The sequence below is a fragment of the Lucilia sericata genome, unplaced genomic scaffold, assembly GCF_015586225.1.
Source record: "Lucilia sericata isolate MDLA Ls3-8-SP2 unplaced genomic scaffold, ASM1558622v1 Contig001902F_arrow, whole genome shotgun sequence".
Taxonomy (NCBI): domain Eukaryota; kingdom Metazoa; phylum Arthropoda; class Insecta; order Diptera; family Calliphoridae; genus Lucilia; species Lucilia sericata.
In genome coordinates this window covers 55,089-76,875 of record NW_023995785.1, presented here as the reverse complement: position 1 = coordinate 76,875, position 21,787 = coordinate 55,089, and the positions used below count along the sequence as shown (strand labels likewise).

At 32.7% G+C, this 21,787-nt stretch overlaps 2 protein-coding genes across 2 annotated transcripts; one reads left to right on the top strand and one right to left on the bottom strand.

Annotated features, from left to right (window-relative positions):
- Nucleotides 1-5,953: 5,953 nt before the first annotated feature.
- Nucleotides 5,954-13,529, bottom strand: LOC119612988. The gene is made up of 6 exons (XM_037968905.1): nt 13,204-13,529; nt 12,009-12,145; nt 11,684-11,944; nt 9,863-11,624; nt 6,714-7,159; nt 5,954-6,636 (listed from the first exon to the last, which is right to left on the bottom strand). The coding sequence occupies exons 1-6, from the start codon at nt 13,313-13,315 to the stop codon at nt 6,307-6,309; spliced, it is 3,048 nt and encodes a 1,015-aa protein (XP_037824833.1). The 5' UTR covers nt 13,316-13,529; the 3' UTR covers nt 5,954-6,306.
- Nucleotides 13,530-13,941: 412 nt separating this feature from the next.
- On the top strand, nt 13,942-14,986 carry LOC119612990 (nuclear transcription factor Y subunit B-1). The gene is made up of 3 exons (XM_037968908.1): nt 13,942-14,157; nt 14,228-14,544; nt 14,694-14,986. Exons 1-3 carry the CDS (start codon nt 14,085-14,087, stop codon nt 14,772-14,774), a joined length of 471 nt encoding a protein of 156 aa, XP_037824836.1. The 5' UTR covers nt 13,942-14,084; the 3' UTR covers nt 14,775-14,986.
- The last annotated feature ends 6,801 nt before the right edge of the window (nt 14,987-21,787 follow it).

Genomic DNA, 21,787 nt, shown 5'->3' with positions numbered 1-21,787 from the left:
AACTAGAACAGAACTAGAACAGAACTAGAACAGAACTAGTACAGAACTAGAACAGAACTAGAACAGAAGAAACAGAACTAGAACAGAAGAACTAGAACAGAACTAGAACAGACTAGAACAGAACTAGAACAGAACTAGAACAGAACTAGAACAGAACTAGAACAGAACTAGAAACAGAAACTAGAGCAGAACTAGAACAGAACTAGAACAGAACTAGAACAGAACTAGAACAGAACTAGAACAGAACTAGAACAGAACTAGAACAGAACTAGAACAAACTAGAACAGAACTAGAATAGAACTAGAACAGAACTAGAACAGAACTAGAATAGAACTAGAACAGAACTAGAACAGAAATAGAACAGAACTAGAACAGAACTAGAACAGAACTAGAATGAACTGCTAGAACAGAACTAGAACAGAACTAGAAAGAACTAGAACAGAACTAGAACAGAACTAGAACAGAACTAGAACAGAACTAGAACTAACTAGAACAGAACTAGAACAGAACTAGAACAGAACTAGAACAGAACTAGAACAGAACTAGAACAGAAGAGAACAGAACTGAAACAGAACTAGAACAGAACTAGAAAGAACTAGAACAGAACTAGAACAGAACTAGAACAGAACTAGAACAGAACTAGAACAGAACTAGACAGAACTAGAACAGAACTAGAACAGAACTAGAACACAGAACTAGAACAGAACTAGAACAGAACTAGAAAGAACTAGAACAGCAGAACTAGAACAGAACTGGAACAGAACTAGAACAAACTAGAACAGAACTAGAACAGAACTAGAACAGAACTAGAACAGAACTAGAACAGAACTAGAACAGAACTAGAACAGAACTAGAACGAAACTAGAACAGAACAGAACTAGAAAACAGAAACTAAACAGAAACAAAACTAGAACAGAACTAGAACAGAACTAGAACAGAACTAGAACAGAACATAGAAAACTAGAACAGAACTAGAACAGAACTAGAACAGAACTAGTACAGAACTAGAACAGAACTAGAACAGAACTAGAACAGAACTAGAACAGAACTAGAACAGAACTAGAACAGAACTAGAACAGAACTAGAACAGAACTAGAACAGAACTAGAACAGAACTAGAACAGAACTAGAACAGAACTAGAGCAGAACTAGAACAGAACTAGAACAGAACTAGAACAGAACTAGAACAGAACTAGAACACAAACTAGAACAGAACTAGAACAGAACTAGAACAGAACTAGAACAGAAACTAGAACAGAACTAGAACAGAAACTAGAATAGAACTAGAACAGAACTAGAACAGAACTAGAATAGAACTAGAACAGAACTAGAACAGAAATAGAACAGAACTAGAACAGAACTAGAACAGAACTAGAACTGAACTAGAACAGAACTAGAACAGAACTAGAACAGAACTAGAACAGAACTAGAACAGAACTAGAACAGAACTAGAACAGAACTAGAACATAACTAGAACAGAACTAGAACAGAACTAGAACAGAACTAGAACAGAACTAGAACAGAACTAGAACAGAACTAGAACAGAACTAGAACAGAACTAGAACAGAACTAGAACAGAACTAGAACAGAACTAGAACAGAACTAGAACAGACAGAACTAGAGCAGAACTAGAACAGAACTAGAACAGAACTAGAACAGAACTAGAACAGAACTAGAACAGAACTAGAACAGAACTAGAACAGAACTAGAACAGAACTAGAAAGAACTAGAACAGAACTAGAACAGAACTAGAATAGAACTAGAACAGAACTAGAACAGAACTAGAAAGAACTAGAACAGAACTAGAACAGAAATAGAACAGAACTAGAACAGAACTAGAACAGAACTAGAAACTGAACTAGAACAGAACTAGAACAGAACTAGAACTGAACTAGAACAGAACTAGAACAGAACTAGAACAGAACTAGAACAGAACTAGAACAGAACTAGAACAGAACTAGAACAGAACTAGAACAGAACTAGAACAGAACTAGAACAGAACTAAAGAACTAGAACAGAACTAGAACAGAACTAGAACAGAACTAGAGCAGAACTAGAACAGAACTAGAACAGAACTAGAACAGAATTAGAACAGAACTAGAACAGAACTAGAACAGAACTAGAACAGAACTAGAACAGAACTAGAACAGAACTAGAACAGAACTAGAACAGAACTAGAACAGAACTAGAACAGAACTAGAACGAACTAGAACAGAACTAGAACAGAACTAGAACAAACTAGAACAGAACTAGAACAGAACTAGAACAGAACTAGAACAGAACTAGAACAGAACTAGAACAGAACTAGAACAGAACTAGAACAGAACTAGAACAGAAATAGAACAGAACTAGAACAGAACTAGAACAGAACTAGAACAGAACTAGAACAGAACTAGAACAGAACAGAACTAGAACAGAACTAGAACAGAACTAGAATAGAACTAGAACAGAACTAGAACAGAACTAGAATAGAACTAGAACAGAACTAGAACAGAACTAGGACAGAACTAGAACAGAACTAGAACTGAACTAGAACAGAACTAGAACAGATAGAACTGAACTAGAACAGAACTAGAACAGAACTAGAACAGAACTAGAACAGAACTAGAACAGAACTAGAACAGAACTAGAGCAGAAACTAGAACAGAACTAGAACAGAAACTAGAACAGAATTAGAACAGAACTAGAACAGAACTAGAACGAACTAGAACAGAACTAGAACAGAACTAGAACAGAACTAGAACAGAACTAGAACAGAACTAGAACAGAACTAGAACAGAACTAGAACAGAACTAGAACAGAACTAGAACAGAACTAGAACAGAACTAGAACAGAACTAGAACAGAACTAGAACAGAACTAGAACGAACTAGAACAGAACTAGAACAGAACTAGAACAGAACTAGAACAGAACTAGAACAGAACTAGAACAGAACTAGAACAGAACTAGAACAGAACTAGAACAGAACTAGAACAGAACTAGAACAGAACTAGAACAGAACTAGAACAGAACTAGAACAGAACTAGAACAGAACTAGAACAGAACTAGAACAGAACTAGAACAGAACAGAACTAGAACAGAACTAGAACAGAACTAGAACAGAACTAGAACAAAACTAGAACAGAACTAGAACAGAACTAGAATAGAACTAGAACAGAACTAGAACAGAACTAGAACAGAACTAGAACAGAACTAGAACAGAACTAGAACAGAACTAGAACAGAACTAGAACAGAACTAGAACAGAACTAGAACAGAACTAGAACAGAACTAGAACAGAACTAGAACAGAACTAGAACAGAACTAGAACAGAACTAGAACAGAACTAGAACAGAACTAGAGCAGAACTAGAACAGAACTAGAACAGAACTAGAACAGAACTAGAACAGAACTAGAACAGAACTAGAACAGAACTAGAACAGAACTAGAACAGAACTAGAATAGAACTAGAACAGAACTAGAACAGAACTAGAATAGAAACTAGAAAGAACTAGAACAGAAATAGAACAGAACTAGAAACAGAACTAGAACAGAACTAGAACTGAACTAGAACAGAACTAGAACAGAACTAGAACTGAACTAGAACAGAACTAGAACAGTACTAGAACAGAACTAGAACAGAACTAGAACAGAACTAGAACAGAACAACTAGAACAGAACTAGAACAGAACTAGAACAGAACTAGAACAGACTAGAACAGAACTAGAACAGAACTAGAACAGAACTAGAACAGAACTAGAGCAGAACTAGAACAGAACTAGAACAGAACTAGAACAGAACTAGAACAGAACTAGAACAGAACTAGAACAGAACTAGAACAGAACTAGAACAGAACTAGAACAGAACAGAACTAGAACAGAACTAGAACATAACTAGAACAGAACTAGAAACAGAACTAGAACAGAACTAGAACATAACTAGAACAGAACTAGAACAGAACTAGAACAAAACTAGAACAGAACTAGAACAGAACTAGAACAGAACTAGAACAGAACTAGAACAGAACTAGAACAGAACTAGAACAGAACTAGAACAGAACTAGAACAGAACTAGAACAGAACTAGAACAGAAACTAGGACAGAACTAGAACAGAACTAGAACAGAACTAGAACAGAACTAGAACAGAACTAGAATAGAACTAGAACAGAACTAGAACAGAACTAGAACAGAACTAGAACAGAACTAGAACAGAACTAGAACAGAACTAGAACAGAACTAGAACAGAACTAGAACAGAACTAGAACAGAACTAGAACAGAACTAGAACAGAACTAGAACAGAACTAGAACAGAACTAGAACAGAACTAGAACAGAACTAGAACAGAACTAGAACAGAACTAGAACAGAACTAGAACAGAACTAGAACAGAACTAGAACAGAACTAGAACAGAACTAGAACAGAAACTAGAGCAGAACTAGAACAGAATAGAACAGAACTAGAACAGAATTAGAACAGAACTAGAACAGAACTAGAACAGAACTAGAACAGAACTAGAACAGAACTAGAACAGAACTAGAACAGAACTAGAACAGAACTAGAACAGAACTAGAACAGAACTAGAACAGAACTAGAACAGAACTAGAACAGAACTAGAACAGAACTAGAACAGAACTAGAACAGAACTAGAACAGAACTAGAACAGAACTAGAACAGAAACTAGAACAGAACTAGAACAGAACTAGAACAGAACTAGAACAGAACTAGAGCAGAACTAGAACAGAACTAGAACAGAACTAGAACAGAACTAGAACAGAACTAGAACAGAACTAGAACAGAACTAGAACAGAACTAGAACAGAACTGAACAGAACTAGAACAGAACTAGAACAGAACTAGAACAGAACAGGACAGAACAGAACAGAACAGAACAGAACAGAACTAGGACAGAACTAGAACAGAACTACAACAGAACTACAACAAAACTAGAACAGAACAAGAACAGAACTAGAACAGAACAAGAACAGAACTAGAACAGAACTACAACAGAACTAAACAGTACTAGAACAGAACAAGAACAGAACTAGAACAGAACTAGAACAGAACTAGAACAGAACTAGAACATAACTAGAACAGAACTAGAACAGAACTACAACAGAACTAGAACAGAACTAGAACAGAACTAGAACAGAACTAGAACAGTACTAGAACAGAACTAGAACAGAACAAGAACAGAACTAGAACAGAACTAGAACAGAACTAGAACAGAACTAGAACAGAACTAGAACAGAACTAGAACAGAACTAGAACAGAACTAGAACAGAACTAGAACAGAACTAGAACAGAACTAGAACAGAACTAGAACAGAACTAGAACAGAACTAGAACAGAACTAGAACAGAACTAGAACAGAACTAGAACAGAACTAGAACAGAACTAGTACAGAACTAGAACAGAACTAGAACAGAACTAGAACAGAACTAGAACAGAACTAGAACAGAACTAGAACAGAACTAGAACAGAACTAGAACAGAACTAGAACAGAACTAGAACAGAACTAGAACAGAACTAGAACAAACTAGAACAGAACTAGAACAGAACTAGAACAGAACTAGAACAGAACTAGAACAGAACTAGAACAGAACTAGAACAGAACTAGAACAGAACTAGAACAGAATAGAACTAGAACTAGAACTAGAACAGAAACTGAACTAACTAGAACAGAACTAGAACAGAACTAGAACAGAACTAGAACCGAACTAGAACAGAACTAGAACAGAACTAGAACAGAACTAGAACAGAACTAGAACAGAACTAGAACAGAACTAGAACAGAACTAGAACAGAACTAGAACAGAACTAGAACAGAACAGAACTAGAACTGAAATAGACTAGAACAGAACTACAACTTAAATAAACTTAAGTAGAACTAAACTAAAACTGATTGAAAATTAAACTAGAACCAATCTCGATCTTAAATGGAACTCTTCTAGAAAAAAAAACAATTAAAAAATAGATACATTTAGAAATATCTTTAAAAATATTTATCTCTTTATTTATACAAATTTTTAACAAACCAAACTCAGGCATACATGTTCAGTGTTAATTAAGTTAAAAATTTAAATTAAAAAAAAATGAAATTTAATTTCATTTAACAATGAAAATTGAATTTCATTCATTCCATAAAGCAAACAACTTCAAAAGAAAATTTGGATGGGTGGTAATGGTAGGCGTAAATAAAATAGGGATAAACTAAACTTACCAATAAACTGCATTTCATAGAAAAAAGTACACAATTTAAAAACTTAAACCTAATAAAAAGGATTTTTAAACATTCCATTAAAAACTAATTAAACGAAAAGAAAGTAAATAACTTAAGAAGATGTGTCTTGTGCTGCGGCTGCAGACTGATTTTGCAATTCAGACAGCACACTTTTAGGATCTTCAGACTTTAAGTAGGGATTTATTTCAGGCTGTGGTTCAAAGATAACATTGCCTCTAATAACACGAACACGAGGACCAATGGCACGTGGATTAAATTTAACTTTGCCACAGGTATCAGCACGTATCTCTCGGTGGGTTTTTAAAGCACTAATACAGGAGAAATGTTTATCACAGCCATAGCATTTGTAACGTTTCATGCCAATGTGACGTGATAAATGGGCTATCAAGGTTTCACGATGAGTGAAACGTTGAGAGCAAACCTGGATTAAAAACAAGGAAAAGCAAAAAAAGTAAATAAACATATTTTGTAAAATAATTTTCTTTGTTTTGAACAAACCTGACAAAAGAATGGTCTCTCTCCGGTATGAGTTCGATGATGCACTTTCACTTGTCCTCGGGTACGAAAACGTTTCTCACAATAATTACATTTGTGCGGCAATTCACCGGTGTGTATGGTCATGTGACATTGTAGAGTGCCATGTGAATAGAATTTCTTATTACATTCTTTACACGAGTACTGTGGCTCACGACTACAATTCGCCAAAATATGATCGTTTAACATGGTTTTCGAAGAACAAGTGCGACCACATTTATCACATACATAACGAGGTCTTGGTAGTTTTATGTTTGTTGCTTGAAGTTGAGGTTTTGGAGACAGTGAGGAAGAAGTATCAATTATCAAGGATTCTGATTCAGAGTTGGAGAATGACTGTGAATCGGTGTCTTGTGTTAGTATAGGTTCAATTTTAATTTTTGTTTTTAATTCTTCCTTATTTGTGGTTTAATATCTTCTGCGACGGGTGGTTGTTCTGAAAAAGAGAAAGTGTATTAAGGAATGGGAACTAGAAACAGTGATAAGGTTAAAACTAGAACTGAACTATAGCTGAACTAGAAATGAACTAGAACTGAACTAGAACTAGAACGACTAGAACTGAACTAGAACTGAACTAGAACTGAACTAGAACTGAACTAGAACTGAACTAGAACTGAACTAGAACTGAACTAGAACTGAACTAGACTGAACTAGAACTGAACTAGAACTGAACTAGAACTGAACTATAGAACTGACTAGAACTGAACTAACTGAACTAGAACTGAACTAGAACTGAACTAGAACTGAACTAGAACTGAACTAGAACTGAACTAAACTGAACTAGAACTGAAAGAACTGAAACTGAACTAGAACTGAACTAGAACTGAACTAGAACTGAACTACAACCGAACTAGAAACTGAACTAAAACTGACCTAGAACTGACTAGAACTGAACTAGAACTGAACTAGAACTGAACTAGAACTGAACTAGAACTGAACTAGAACTGAACTAGAACTGAACTAGAATGAACTAGAACTGAACTAGAACTGAACTAGAACTGAACTAGAACTGAACTAGAACTGAACTAGAACTGAACTAGAACTGAACTAGAACTGAACTAGAACTGAACTAGAACTGAACTAGAACTGAACTAGAACTGAACTAGAACTGAACTAGAACTGAACTAGAACTGAACTAGAACTGAACTAGAACTGAACTAGAACTGAACTAGAACTGAATAGAACTGAACTAGAACTGAACTAGAACTGAACTAGAACTGAACTAGAACTGAACTAGAACTGAACTAGAACTGAATTAGAACTGAACTAGAACTGAACTAGAACTGAACTAGAAGAACTGAAACGAACTGAAAGAACTGAACTAGAACTGAACTAGAACTGAACTAAAACTGAACTAGAACTGAACTAGAACTGATCTAGAACTGAACTAGAACTGAACTAGAACTGAACTAGAACTGAACTAGAACTGAACTAGAACTGAACTAGAACTGAACTAGAACTGAACTAGAACTGAACTAGAACTGAACAAGAACTGAACTAGAACTGAACTAGAACTGAACTAGAACTGAACTAGAAGTGAACTAGAACTGAACTAGAACTGAACTAGAACTGAACTAGAACTGAACTAGAACTGAACTAGAACTGAACTAGACTAGAACTGAACTAGAACTGAACTAGAACTGAACTAGAACTGAACTAGAACTGAACTAGAACTGAACTAGAACTGAACTAGAACTGAACTAGAACTGAACTAGAACTGAACTAGAACTGAACTAGAACTGAACTAGAACTGAACTAGAACTGAACTAGAACTGACTGAACTGAACTAGAACTGAACTAGAACTGAACTAGAACTGAACTAGAACTGAACTAGAACGGAACTAGAACTGAACTAGAACTGAACTAAACTGAACTAGAACTGAACTAGAACTGAACTAGAACTGAACTAGAACTAGAACTGAAAAAACTAGAACTGAACTAGAACTGAACTAGGAACTGAACTAGAACTACTGAACTAGAACGGAACTAGAACTGGAACTAGAACTGAACTAGAACTGAACTAGAACTGAACTAAAACTGAACTAGAACTGAACTAGAACTGAACTAGAACTGAACTAGAACTGAACTAGAACTGAACTAGAACTGAACTAGAACTGAACTAGAACTGAACTAGAACTGACTAGAACTGAACTAGAACTGAACTAGAACTGAACTAGAACTGAACTAGAACTGAACTAGAACTGAACTAGAACTGAACCTAGAACTGAACTAGAACTGAACTAGAACTGGAACTAAACTGAACTAAACTAGAACTAGAACGAACTAGAACTGAACTAGAACTGAACTAGAACTGAAATAGAAACGGAACTAGAACTGAACTAGAACTGAACTAGAACTGAACTAGAACTGAACTAGAACTGAACTAGAACTGAACTAGAACTGAACTAGAACTGAATTAGAGCTGAACTAGAACTGAACTAGAACCGAACTAGAACTGAACTAGAACTGAACTAAAACTGAACTAGAACTGACCTAGAACTGAACTAGAACCGAACTAGAACTGAACTAGAACTGAACTAGAACTGAACTAGAACTGAACTAGAACTGAACTAGAACTGAACTAGAACTGAACTAGAACTGAACTAGAACTGAACTAGAACTGAACTAGAACTGAACTAGAACTGAACTAGAACTGAACTAGAACTGAACTAGAACTGAACTAGAACTGAACTAGAACTGAACTAGAACTAGAACTAGAACTGAACTAGAACTAGAACTAGAACTGAACTAGAACTAGAACTGAACTAGAACTAGAACTGAACTAGAACTGAACTAGAACTGAACTAGAACTGAACTAGAACTGAACTAGAACTGAACTAGAACTGAACTAGAACTGAACTAGAACTGAACTAGAACTGAACTAGAACTGAACTAGAACTGAACTAGAACTGAACTAGAACTGAACTAGAACTGAACTAGAACTGAACTAGAACTGAACTAGAACTGAACTAGAACTGAACTAGAACTGAACTAGAACTGAACTAGAACTGAACTAGAACTGAACTAGAACTGGACTAGAACTGGACTAGAACTGAACTAGAACTGAACTTAAACTACAACTAGAATTGAACTTGAACCAAAATGTTATTCACCTTCACACACAAACGGCTTGGCCTGCACATTTATCTTTTCCATATCACGATTAATTAGATTATGAGCCCGATTCAAGTGCGCTTTGAGAGCAGTCTTAATTTCATAATCCTTTAAACAATAGGGGCAAATCCATTTATAATAATAATTCGGATTCTGATAGCGTGCCTCTACCAGTGACACATCCAGTGTGGTAAGTATGGGCAAATACAAAGAACGCGGTTCATCACTATCTTTTGATTTCAAAATAAAATTTCCCGCCGGTTTACCCTGAATCTGTTCGGTAGTTTTTGTTTCTACCTCAGCTATTTGCTGTTTCATGCTATCGATCAATTGTTTTTTCTCGGGTATATTTTCGATAATCATTAGGCGGTTTTTGGGTATATACAAGTTTTTACGATGTTCCTCGGCCTTAATAAGGGCCTCAGCTTGAAGTTTTTTAAAGTCTTCGGCATCTATGGTGGTATTTTTTTCGAGGGAGTTGAGTTTTATGCAAACATTCGGTGTAGTATTACTGTTGGAGTTGGAGTTGCTGTTGTTGTGCGTGTTAGTGGGGGTAGTGCATGCTTTTGTTTCCGTTTTGTTTACAGCTAGTGTTGGAGGAGTTTTTAGTTTTAATACTATAGGAGGTTTGTTGTTGTTGTTTAATAAAGACTTATTATTATTGTTGTTTTTCAGGCTTAAGAATTGGGTATTGGGTAAAAATTTTATAATTTGTAAGCCTGTAGTGGGTAAGGGCTTAATATCTCCCTTGTGGAGTAAATTTTGCCCATTGGCCAATTTTAAAGACATTAATTTGCCGGTTGAATAACTTTTCAAATTTGTTAAGTTTATGTTGTTTAGAGCTTTATTGACTGTTCCTGCTGTGGCTAAAGGTTTAGGCAATATTTTCACAAATCTTAAGTTGCCTTCAGTTTTTATGGTAGTTTTGTTAATAGTGTTTAAATTTATATTGTTGTTATTGTTATTTATCAGTTTCAAAACCGGCAAATTGTGGTTATTCATATTTATCATTTTACCATTAACATTAGCTTTTACTATATTGTTTATGGAGAAGGTTTTCATTTCAGGTTTACCCTCAATTTTGGTATTTTCCGAGGAGACAAACTTTTCTAAAGGTATAAATTTACCACTGGACTCCGGTCCTATCATATTGTTTATGATTAAATTTTGCATTTTAGGTTTATCATTGGGAGTATGTGGGGTTTGTATAGGATTTTCTTCCTCCTCAGTTTTGATGATTACTTCTGGTATTAGATTTGCCGTTATATCGCTTTCATATTCATCTATAGGTTCTTCTTTTATTTGTATGTCTGGTTGGAAATGAAAAGGCATTTCCTGGCTTTCCACTTCTGTTTTTATTTGGTCTATGAGTTTTAATTTCTTTAAGCCCATCTCATTATCTTCTAAGTGGGGTTGTTTTTCAGCAAAGGGTCTTTTAATTGTCGCTGCTGCAGTTGGTGGTTTGGCAGCTGGAGTGATTGACTTTAATCTTAATTTGGTAATGGGTATAATGTTTACTGGAGTTGTGTTGTTGTTGTTGTTTGTAGATAATTGTGTGTCTAATGTTAGATTTTTCGATTTCTTGCAGTTGGTGGTATTGTAGTTATTGGCAACATTAGTGGAATGTAAAGCAACATCTTGCATTAGTTTACCACAGCCTTGATTCTGTTGCAGCCAATGGACATGCAATTGTAGTTCGGTCTTAAAGCCCTCACGGCAAAAAGAGCAAAAATGTTTGTAGCGGATTTTGGGAGTAGCTTGCTGAAATTTGAACGACAATTTTAGGTAAAACAATCACATTGGAATAAGCTAAAGCTTACCACTTTATGTTCCTTAAGCTCATGATCTTCACACAGTGGTAGTGTGGCAAAATTGGCACCGCAATGTAGAGAACAAAAGAATGTATTGTCCCGATGTAAATTCAAATGATTAAGCAAAGAGGGTGCATCTATAAAGGTTACCGGACACACGGGACACTTTTGTTTGGTAATGCAATGATTGCGCTTAGTATGCTTAAGAAACTGGGCACGATTTGTAAAGCATTTTAAGCATTTGGAACAAACACCCTTAAATTTTTGAGGCTGCAATGAACAAGATGGATAAATGAAAAAAAAATTATTGAAAAATAACTAAAATAACACTTACATCTGCATTATTAATGGAATCTATGAAGTGTAATTCATCATCGGACTTCATGTCGGCAGCACTAACGGTAATAAAGCTATCCCGTTCCTCAACAATGTGGAAATTATTAGCCGGCAAGTTGGCAGACAGCAGCTCAGCTAAAATATGTTTGTCAAAATATACAAAAAATACAATGTAATAACATAAAAACACTATAATTAAATAATTATTTGTTAAATAAATAAAATTTGTAATATAAATTTATATTTTTTTAGTTTTTTTTTGTAATAACTATAAATTTGAGAAAAAACACACCATCACCAAAAAAATGCTTTCTTGATATAACGGTTCTTTGTTGACAGCTATGCCATAGACGCTGCCACATAGTTCTAACAAAGCTGCCAGACAAAATTAAAACAATAATGAGAAATTGAGAAAACTAACAACAACAAATACATACAAATTTTACTAAATTGTAACAAAACTGAAAACAGAAACAAATTATTAACTTGAATTCATTAAAAGTATATAAATTACAACTTTTTATTAAATTTTATGGCTAAAAACAAACAATTAAATAAAAAGTAGCCATATTAGTTAAAACGCTAATTTAAAACTTGGTTGCAAAATTTGGTAATTTGGTAACAAAACAAAGTATTAGGAAAACACAACTAATAACAAATAAAAAATAAGAATAGGTAAAAAAACATTGTTTTAAACTAAAAGAAACAACAAAAAGCTAATTATTTTAATAAATCAATAAATAAAACTTAATTTAAATGCCATTTTTTAAACAAATTTTATAAAATTAGCAAAAAACTATTTATTTGGGGTAAGCAGAGTTGCTTTTTTCCTCACTTAATAAACAAACAATAATGAGGGAAACAAAACAACAAAAAGTGCGCACAATTGAAAATGAAAACAAAATGAAAACGTAAAGAAAATAAGTGATGACAACAACAATAATAATATATTTGATGATCAGTACAACCACTAGTGAACTGCTAAATCAACGCTAACTACAAATACACAAACAAAAGCATTACTAAAAGGTTCTTTTTTTTGTGATTGTAAAGGAATTTTAACACTCAAATTTAGAAAATTTTACTAAATATTTTAACAAATTTCAAAATTAACTTAAATCTATAACAATTTAAGATGTTCTCACAATTAAAGCTTTTATATCAAATAAAACCACCCTTTATTTTCTGCTTACCTTCTTCATTAATTTGTTGCTTCATTAAAATGTCTTCTTCTTGCTTAAAGATTTCCTGCAAATCTTCAATTTCATCTAGAGGCTCTTCCTTAATTTTTAACGCAGCCAACATTTTTGCCAATTATTTTATAACACCATCGACTTGTTTGTAAATAAAATTATTTTTTTTTTAAATGTTTTATAACGAAATTGTTGCTAAATTCTTGATTTTTTTCTTTTTTATTTTGGCGTAGCAAAAAAATTTACTGTTAAATATTCACAAGCACTTTAAACGATAATAACACGATGGAGAATGATCGTTGCGATCGTTAAAAGAAATGTCAAAGAATATTTTGTTATTCAAATGGTTGCCGTTCGAGAAATTGCTGCACAAAAGAGAATTGAAGAAAATAACGCGTTCCTTTGTCCCGCAGTTGCTTAATAAAGGCAACATGAGAAAAATGACGGTTATTAAGAAACTGTTTTATCGGCTTTTTAAAAGGTCAAGCAAAAAACCTCAAGGTTGTAGTTAATATATTAAGAGATTTATAAAAAATTTAATTTTACTTAATATTTAAACATTTTTTTTAAATATTTAGATACAAATTAATTAAAAAAGAGCAAAATCTGAAATTTTATTAAAAACTAAGGTTAAACAGTGTTTTAATAGATTTTAGTACCACAAAATACAACCCTGTTTATTAAAGCATTCAAAAACCAGTGTTGGTAAATGAAATAAAATGGTTTGATAAGAAATGTAAACAAAACAACAGACATTTTGACAGCTGCTCTATAAAAAATTAAAGAAAATAAACTTTAATAGAAAAATAGTAAATTCTTGCGAAATTTTTTAAAAATTTGCCCTTTATAATATAAAAATTTTGATAAATTCATACACAAAAATGTCCTCCACTAACGATTCCCAACAGTATATAAATGAATATATCAAAAGAGAAGATGAGGACATGTCTGGTGGTAGGTAAACAAACGGATACATACAATTTTCCCAACTAATTGGCAAAAATTTACTTTCCAACTCTTCCAGATGAAGACTCCGACAATCGTCAGGCCCATTCAGGTTATATGTTACGAGAACAGGATCGTTTTTTACCCATTTGTAATATTATTAAAATCATGAAGGTTCCCGTTCCGGAAAATGGTAAAATAGCCAAAGATGCTCGAGAATGTATACAGGAATGTGTTTCAGAGTTTATATCGTTTATTACATCGGAAGCGATAGAACGCAGCATGTCAGAGAATCGCAAGACAGTAAATGGTGATGATCTGTTGTATGCTTTTGCCAATTTGGGTTTTGATAATTATGTGGAACCGCTGTCGGTATATTTGCATAAGTACAGAGAGGTAAGGAAGAGCTTTACGGGTTCATAAAATTTGCTTCAACTTTTTCGGAAAAAGTTAGATTTTTATACAAAATTTTAAATTTTGAAGCAAAATATAGTCTAATCTATAGTCTGTCATGTCTCATTAATAAAGTTTTTATTTCCTTGCAGGCCACCAAATGCGATCGTAATCTTTTGAGTGAAAGTTCTATTTTGCAAGATGATTCCTCGAGTGATATTCGTAAGACCTGAAATAAAACGTAGAGCACACACTTTTTTGTTTTATTTTCAAACTATTGTTATGATTTTTTTACTTTCAAAACCATCCACCTCTCACAAAAACTACCTGACATATCGACAAAAAATTTATACTATTATTTTTTTTTTCAAATTTAATTTTAAATACTTTATTTAATAAGTTTAAAAATTTATAATTTTAAAATAAAAAATTTAAGTTTACAAAATTTTTAAATTTACTTTGAATTTTCATTTAATTAAGAAAATATAAAAATTCGAATTTTTATTAACACAAATTTTAAAATTGAATGAACTACAATTTTTAAAATTTGCTGAAAACTTCTAGGAAATCTCTTATTTCTAACTTGAAAATTTCTTAACATATTTTCTTGCCTTTAGGTTATAATAGTGGCGCTAGTAATACACAAAATTCTCTTAATTTCAATACCACTAGCATCAATAGCAATTCCACCACACACAGTGAAACCTGTCATAAACAATCTTCTCAAGATTTTAATGAATTTCCCCCAAAAGAGGATCAATCATCGGTCAAACCTGCCGCCCTACGCACCTATGCCAATAAGAATGCTTTAACAAATCTCATCAATAATTCCAACATTTTAACCATAAGCGCCGCTACGGGTTCTCTAACTTCCACCACCAGCTCAACTCCTACACTAATGTCTTCTACCATAACTTCCTCTTCGTCTTCATCTCCTCCTCCTTCGGCGGGCATATTACAGGAACATTCTGAAAGTTTGCGTAATTTTCGTAAAACAAATCCATCGTCTAATAGTAACTTTTGCTCGACCACGGCTGCTCTTAATATTGATCTTCAGCAACAACAGCAACTTTTGAATTCAGTGGTTACTACTCAGGCTAATGATTTATCTGCCGCCGGTTTATTAAATGGTGATCATATGATTATATTTAATACCGAAGATCTAATGCAGCAAGTTACACAACAGCAGCAGCAATTGCAACAGCATCATCAGCAACAACAGCAGCAGCAGCAACAGGCACAGAATCAACAACAGCAACAGGCCAATACCACGGCGCAGATTTTCCAAGCTGCCGCCCAATGGCCGCAACAAATTAAGGAGGAAAATGATTTTTGCAATAATTTTGTGTTTTAATTAGAAATGGTTTCATCTGAAATAAAATTTATCAATAAATAAAAGAAAGTTTTGAGGAAAATTAAACTAGTCTTTAGTCTACTGTAAAGTATAGTCTATAGCCAAATCTATAGCCTAGTTTATAATACAGTTTATAGTCTGATCTAGTCTATAGTCTAGTCTATAATCTAGTCTATAGTCTAGTCTATAATCTAGTCTATAGTCTAGTCTATAGTCTAGTCTATAGTCTAGTCTATAGTCTAGTCTATAGTCTAGTCTATAGTCTAGTCTATAGTCTAGTCTATAGTCTAGTCTATAGTCTAGTCTATAGTCTAGTCCATAGTCTAGTCTATAGTCTAGTCTATAGTCTAGTCTATAGTCTAGTCTATAGTCTAGTCTATAGTCTAGTCTATAGTCTAGTCTATAGTCTAGTCTATAGTCTAGTCTATAGTCTAGTCTATAGTCTAGTCTATAGTCTAGTCTATAGTCTAGTCTATAGTCTAGTCTATAGTCTAGTCTATAGTCTAGTCTATAGTCTAGTCTATAGTCTGGTCTATAGTCTAGTCTTTAGTCTAGTCTATAGTCTGGTCTATAGTCTATTCTATAGTCTAGTCTATAGTCTAGTCTATAGTCTAGTCTATAGTCTAGTCTATAGTCTAGTCTATAGTCTAGTCTATAGTCTAGTCTATAGTCTAGTCTATAGTCTAGTTTATAATCTAGTCTATAATCTAGCCTATAGTTTGGTCTATAGAGTAGTCTACAGTCTAATATATCGTCTAGCCTATAGTCTATTTAATAGTTTAGAGTATAGCCTATAGTTTATCCTAAAATCTAGTCTATAGTCTAGTTCATAGTTTATTCTATAGTTTAGACAAGAGTCTAGTCTATTGTCTAGTCGATAGTCTTGTCGATAGCTTAGTCTATAGTCTAATTCTGTTCTGTAGTCTTGCCTAAGTCTAATGTATAGTCTAGTTTATAGTCTAGTGTATAGTCTACTCTATAGTCTAGTCTATACTCTACTCTAGTTTATAGTCTACTCTATAGTCTAGTCTATAATCTATTCTATAGTTTGTTCTATAGTTTTATCTATTGTCTAGTCTATAGTCTTGCTTGTAGACTAGTGTATAGTTTTGTCTATAGTCTAGTTTATAGTTTAGTCTAATCTAGATTCAATTATATTGTCTAGTCTATAGTTTTGTCTATAGTCTAGTGTATAGTTTTGTCTATGGCCTAGTCTATATTTTAGACAATAGTCTACTTTACGGTCTAGTTTATAGTATAGGTTATGGTCTAGTCTATAGTCTGGTACATAGTCTAGTCTATAGTCTAATCTATAGTCCAGTCTATTGTCTAATCTATTCTATAGTATTTGGTCTATAGTTTTGTTATATAATATATATATACATATATATAGTCTTGTTTATAATCTTTTTTATAGTCCATCTTATAGTCAAGTCTATAATCTTGTCTATAATCTTGGCTTTGGTCTAGTCTACAGTCTACTTTATTTTCTAGTGTACAGTCTAGTCTATTATCTAGTTTTATGTCTGGTCTATTCTATAATCTTGGCCACAATCTCTTTTATAGTTTGGTCTATTTTCGAAACGTTCTAGTTTGATCTTTAGTTTAGTATTTCACCTCGAATTCTAAATTTCACCACAAATTTTTTTATTCAACTCAACTTTTAAATTTCTCCCTAATAAAAATTATTATTTTTTTTATGTTATTTAATATTTCTTCATAATATTTTTCATTTATTTATACGTTTTTTTGTGTTTTACATAAGTTTTTTATAATTTTTATCAACTAATATTAATATTTATGTTTTTTTTTATGCAGTTTAGTATAAGTATTTTAAATGTCTGATTATGTTTTCTGCTGGATTTATCATTTATTATTAATTTATTACTAACAAATATGTTTTTGACTTTTCTTTTTGCTTATTTTTTATATATAGAATTTCTAAAAAAAGCTTTTACTTACATTTAAGAATAATTTATATTTAATATAAAGGAAGTATACTTTGTTAAATATATATTTTTAATATTAATATTATGGGGGAGAGCTTTGAGAGAATTTTCCCGAACAAAGACAAAAGTTTATACTATTAGCAATCTAAATCCTGGAAAGTTTTTCCATTTTCTAGAGCTTTGCCTTTCAAATTGCATTAAAAAGTCAAGTTTCTGAGTGAATGCTTTTAGGCACTCACTGTAAATTGATATACTTTAGATATCATTCAACTTTTTCTCTTGATTTTGGGGAAAACTCCTTTCTTTTTCTTTTATTTCTTTAAAATCTTTTAAATTTTGATTTTCTAATGTTTAAAACAATAGATATATTTTTGGGGTTCATTTTGTTTTCAAATAACAATAAAAATAACACAAAAAATTAATAATAAAACTTAAGTTATTAAAAAAAAAAACTTTAAAATTCAAGGAACATTTTAAATAAAATAACAAACTTTTTAGGAATTTTTCTTAAAAAACTTACAACTAAGAATAAAAAGTAAGAAATTAATTAAAAAAAAATGTTTTAGCAGTTCCTTATAATATATTGAAATTTCATTTTCAATTGATTTTTTCCATATTTTTCATTCCTCTAGCAGGAACTGCAAGTTTAGGTAACGTTCAACGTTACTTAAAACAGAATTACTTAAACGTTGCTTGACGGGATAGTAAAACGTAAAGTAACGTAACTTAAAAAAAAACAGTAAATATTATATTTTACTTTTTCAATAATTTTTTAATGTTGAGAGTTTAAAATTGTTTAATATAAATTTCAAAATTATCTTCTGACATAGATTTAAAACTTATATATCTATTTAACCAAGAAAGCTTTAAAATTTTAAAGCATATCAAAACCAATATTACTTACATATATAAAAAAGAAAATTCCCTTTTTAAACAAAAGTATTTAATAAAAAAATTTCAGTAAATAATTTACAAAAACCAGTATATTTTAATTATTTATTGTTTCCGAAAAACTTCAATAATCGTTCCAAGATCAATGGATATTATTGTAATAATACACATCAGAAAACTAGACTTTAATCAACGAAATAGACTAGAATATAGTCAAGACTAAAGGCTAAACAATAGCCAAAACTATAGATCGAACTATAGTGTCCAAAGATAAGACCATAGACTAAACGGTAGACATAGAGTAGATTATATTTTAGACTATAGAATAGACTATAGTTGAGTCTATAGACTACACTTTATCTAAGGCCATAGACTGTAGTCAGGACTATAGAATAGACTATTGTCAAGACTACAGAACAAACTATAGAACAGACTGTAGTGAGAACTATAGAATATACTATAGTCAGGACTAGAGAATAGGATATAGGCTGTACTAGAGAATAGGATATAGGCTGTACTTTTGAATAGACTATAGTCAGTATTGTATCATAAACTGTAGTTAGGATTATAATATAGTCAGGAGTTATAACATAGTTATAGCATAAACAGGTTATAACATAGTCAGGACTAGAGAGTCTATAGTCTATAGTCTAGTCTATAGTCCAGTCTATAGTCTAGTCTATAGTCCAGTCTATAGTCCAGTCTATAGTCTAGTCTATAGTCCAGTCTATAGTCCAGTCTATAGTCTAGTCTATAGTCTAGTCTATAGTCTAGTCTATAGTCTAGTCTATAGTCTAGTCTATAGTCTAGTCTAGTCTAGTCTAGTCTAGAGTCTAGTCTAGTCTAGTCTATGTCTAGTCTATAGTCTAGTCTATAGTCTAGTCTATTAGTCTAAGTCTATAGTCTAGTCTATAGTCTAGTCTATAGTCTAGTCCTATAGTCTAGTCGATAGTCCTAGTCTATAGTCTAGTCTATAGTCTAGTCTATAGTCTAGTCTATAGTTCTAGTCTATTAGTCTAGTCTATAGTCTAGTCTAGTATCTAGTCTAGTCTAGCTATAGCTAGTCTAGTCTATAGTCTAGTCTATAGTCCTAGTCTATAGTCTAGTCTATAGTCCAGTCTATAGTCTAGTCTATAGCTAATCTATCTAGTCTATAGTCTATCTATATTCTTAGTCCTATAGTCTAGTCTATAGTCTAGTCTATAGTCTAGTCTATAGTCTAGTCTAGTCTAGTCTTATCTAGTCTATAGTCTAGTCTATAGTCTAGTCTATAGTCTAGTCTATAGTCTAGTCTATAGTCTAGTCTATAGTCTAGTCTATATAGTCTAGTCTATAGTCTAGTGTAGTCTAGTCTATAGTCTAGTCTATAGTCTAGTCTATAGTCTAATCTATAGTCTAGTCTGTAGACTACTCTTTAGTCCAATCTATAGTCTAGTCTATAGTCTAGTCCTTAGTCTAGTCTATTGTCTAGTCTATAGTCTAGTCTATAGTCTAGTCTATAGTCAAGTCTATAGTCTAGTCTATAGTCTAGTCTATAGTCTAGTCTATAGTCTAGTCTATAGTCTAGTCTATAGTCTAGTCTATAGTCTAGTCTATAGTCTAGTCTATAGTCTAGTTTATAGTCTAGTCTATAGTCTAGTCTATAGTCTAGTCTATAGTCTAGTCTATAGTCTAGTCTATAGTCTAGTCTATAGTCTAGTCTATAGTCTAGTCTATAGTCTAGTCTATAGTCTAGTCTATAGTCTAGTCTATAGTCTAGTCTATAGTCTAGTCTATAGTCTAGTCTATAGTCTAGTCTATAGTCTACTCTATAGTCTAGTCTAGTCTATAGTCTAGTCTATAGTCTAGTCTATAGTCCAGTCTATAGTCTAGTCTATAGTCCAGTCTATAGTCTAGTCTATAGTCTAGTCTATATTCTAGTCTATAGTCTAGTCTATAGTCTAGTCTATAGTCTAGTCTATAGTCTAGTCTATAGTCTAGTCTATAGTCTAGTCTATAGTCTAGTCTATAGTCTAGTCTATAGTCTAGTCTAGTCTATAGTCTAGTCTATAGTCTAGTCTATAGTCTAGTCTATAGTCCAGTCTATAGTCTAGTCTATAGTCCAGTCTATAGTCTAGTCTATAGTCTAGTCTATATTCTAGTCTATAGTCTAGTCTATAGTCTAGTCTATAGTCTAGTCTATAGTCTAGTCTATAGTCTAGTCTATAGTCTAGTCTATAGTCTAGTCTATAGTCTAGTCTATAGTCTAGTCTATAGTCTAGTCTAGTATATAGTCTAGTCTATAGTCTAGTGTATAGTCTAGTCTATAGTCTAGTCTATAGTCTAGTCTATAGTCTAATCTATAGTCTAGTCTGTAGACTACTCTTTAGTCCAATCTATAGTCTAGTCTATAGTCTAGTCCTTAGTCTAGTCTATTGTCTAGTCTATAGTCTAGTCTATAGTCTAGTCTATAGTCTAGTCTATAGTCAAGTCTATAGTCTAGTCTATAGTCTAGTCTATAGTCTAGTCTATAGTCTAGTCTATAGTCTAGTCTATAGTCTAGTCTATAGTCTAGTCTATAGTCTAGTCTATAGTCTAGTTTATAGTCTAGTCTATAGTCTAGTCTATAGTCTAGTCTATAGTCTAGTCTATAGTCTAGTCTATAGTCTAGTCTATAGTCTAGTCTATAGTCTAGTCTATAGTCTAGTCTATAGTCTAGTCTATAGTCTAGTCTATAGTCTAGTCTATAGTCTAGTCTATAGTCTAGTCTATAGTCTAGTCTATAATCTAGTCTATAGTCTAGTCTATAGTCTAGTCTATAGTCTAGTCTATAGTCTAGTCTATAGTCTAGTCTATAGTCTAGTCTATAGTCTAGTCTATAGTCTAGTCTATAGTCTAGTCTATAGTCTAGTCTAGTCTATAGTCTAGTCTAGTCTAGTCTAGTCTAGTCTAGTCTATAGTCTAGTCTAGTCTATAGTCTAGTCTATAGTCTGGTCTATAGTCTGGTCTATAGTATAGTCTAGTCTATAGCCTAGTCTACAGTCTAGTATATACTCTACTCTAAAATCTAGTC